Source organism: Chaetura pelagica, unplaced genomic scaffold (genome assembly GCF_000747805.2).
Source record: "Chaetura pelagica isolate M959 unplaced genomic scaffold, ChaPel_1.0 scaffold375, whole genome shotgun sequence".
Taxonomy (NCBI): domain Eukaryota; kingdom Metazoa; phylum Chordata; class Aves; order Apodiformes; family Apodidae; genus Chaetura; species Chaetura pelagica.
Genome location: NW_009953389.1, coordinates 14,205 through 15,790, shown reverse-complemented (window position 1 = coordinate 15,790; position 1,586 = coordinate 14,205). Strand labels below are relative to the sequence as shown.

Here is a 1,586-nt window from a genome sequence, read left to right as displayed (position 1 = left end):
GGGGGGACACAGGGAGGGAGGGAGATGGGGGGGTGGGGGCTTCTGCTGTGGGTCCCCCAAACCATCTGCACCCCCTCAGAGACACCCTGACACCTTGAGGAACCCCCCAACATCAGGAGAACCTCCATAGCAGATCCTCCCCAACGCCTTGAGGAACATCCCCAGCACCATGAGCACCCCCCAGAGACACCCCAACACCTTGAGGACCCTCTCAATGACAAGAACAACCCCCCAGCATCTTGAGGACCCTTCAAGGTCAAGAACAACCCCCCACAGAGACACCCCAACACCTTGAGGATCCTTCAATGTCAAGAACATCTCCCCAACCCCATGAGGACCCCTAAAGGTCAGGAACATCCCTCCCAGAGACACCCCAACATCTTGAGGACCCTCTCAATGACAAAAACAACCCCCCAACACCTTGAGGACCCCTCAAGGTCAGGAACATGCCCCCAGCATCTTGAGGGCCCCTCAAAGTCAAGAACAACCCCCCTCAGAGACACCCCAACATCTTGAGGACCCTCAAGGTCAAGCACAACCCCTCAACACCTTGAGGACCCCTCAAGGTCAAGAACATGCCCCCAGCATCTTGAGGACCCCTCAAAGTCAAGAACAACCCCCCTCAGAGACACCCCAACCCCTTGAGGACCCCTCAAGGTCAAGAACAACCCCTCACAGAGACACCCCAACACCTTGAGGATCCTTCAATGACAAGAAAATCTCCTTCAACCCCTTGAAGACCTCTCAAGGTCAAGAACAACCCCTCACAGAGACACCCCAACACCTTGAGGATCCTTCAATGACAAGAAAATCTCCTTCAACCCCTTGAAGACCTCTCAAGGTCAAGAACAACCCCCCAACATCTTGAGGACCCCTCAATGACAAGAACAACCCCCCAGCATCTTGAGGACACTTCAAGGTCAAGAACATGCCCCCAGCATCTTGAGGGCCCCTCAAAGTCAAGAACAACCCCCCACAGAGACACCCCAACTCCATGAGGACCCCTCAAGGTCAAGAACATCCCTCCTAGAGACACCTCAACATCTTGAGGACCCTCAAGGTCAAGAACAACCCCCCAACACCTTGAGGGCCCCTCACAGTCAAGAACAACCCCCTCTCAGAGACACCTCAACCCCTTGAGGACCCTCAAGGTCAAGAACAACCCCCCAACACCTTGAGGGCCCCTCACAGTCAAGAACAACCCCCTCTCAGAGACACCTCAACCCCTTGAGGACCCTCAAGGTCAAGAACAACCCCCCAACACCTTGAGGGCCCCTCACAGTCAAGAACAACCCCCTCTCAGAGACACCTCAACCCCTTGAGGACCCTCAAGGTCAAGAACAACCCCCGCCCAGAGACACCCCAACCCCTTGAGGACCCCCCCCAAGGCCCAGCCCCAACCCCCAGGCTGTCCCACCTCGATGGTTCGGTGCAGGGGGTCCACGATCTGCCAGATGATCAAGGTGACCACGTCCAGCCCCACCAGCAGCCCCACGGTGGCATAGAGCTTCCAGGGCTCCAGGGTCTAAAGGTGGGACAACCATGTCACTTCACCCTCCCCCCAACCCCCCATCACCCACATCACC

General features: G+C 56.8%; 1 protein-coding gene across 1 annotated transcript in view; it reads right to left on the bottom strand.

Annotated features, from left to right (window-relative positions):
• The window catches only part of GABBR1 (gamma-aminobutyric acid (GABA) B receptor, 1), a gene marked incomplete at both ends in the record, with an annotated part of 12,891 nt that overhangs the window by 4,470 nt on the left and 6,835 nt on the right, over window positions 1-1,586 (bottom strand). The window contains one exon of the mRNA XM_009998298.1: window positions 1,402-1,525. Within this exon, the coding sequence (XP_009996600.1) occupies window positions 1,402-1,525 (124 nt within the window). The remainder of the gene's footprint in view (window positions 1-1,401; window positions 1,526-1,586) is intronic.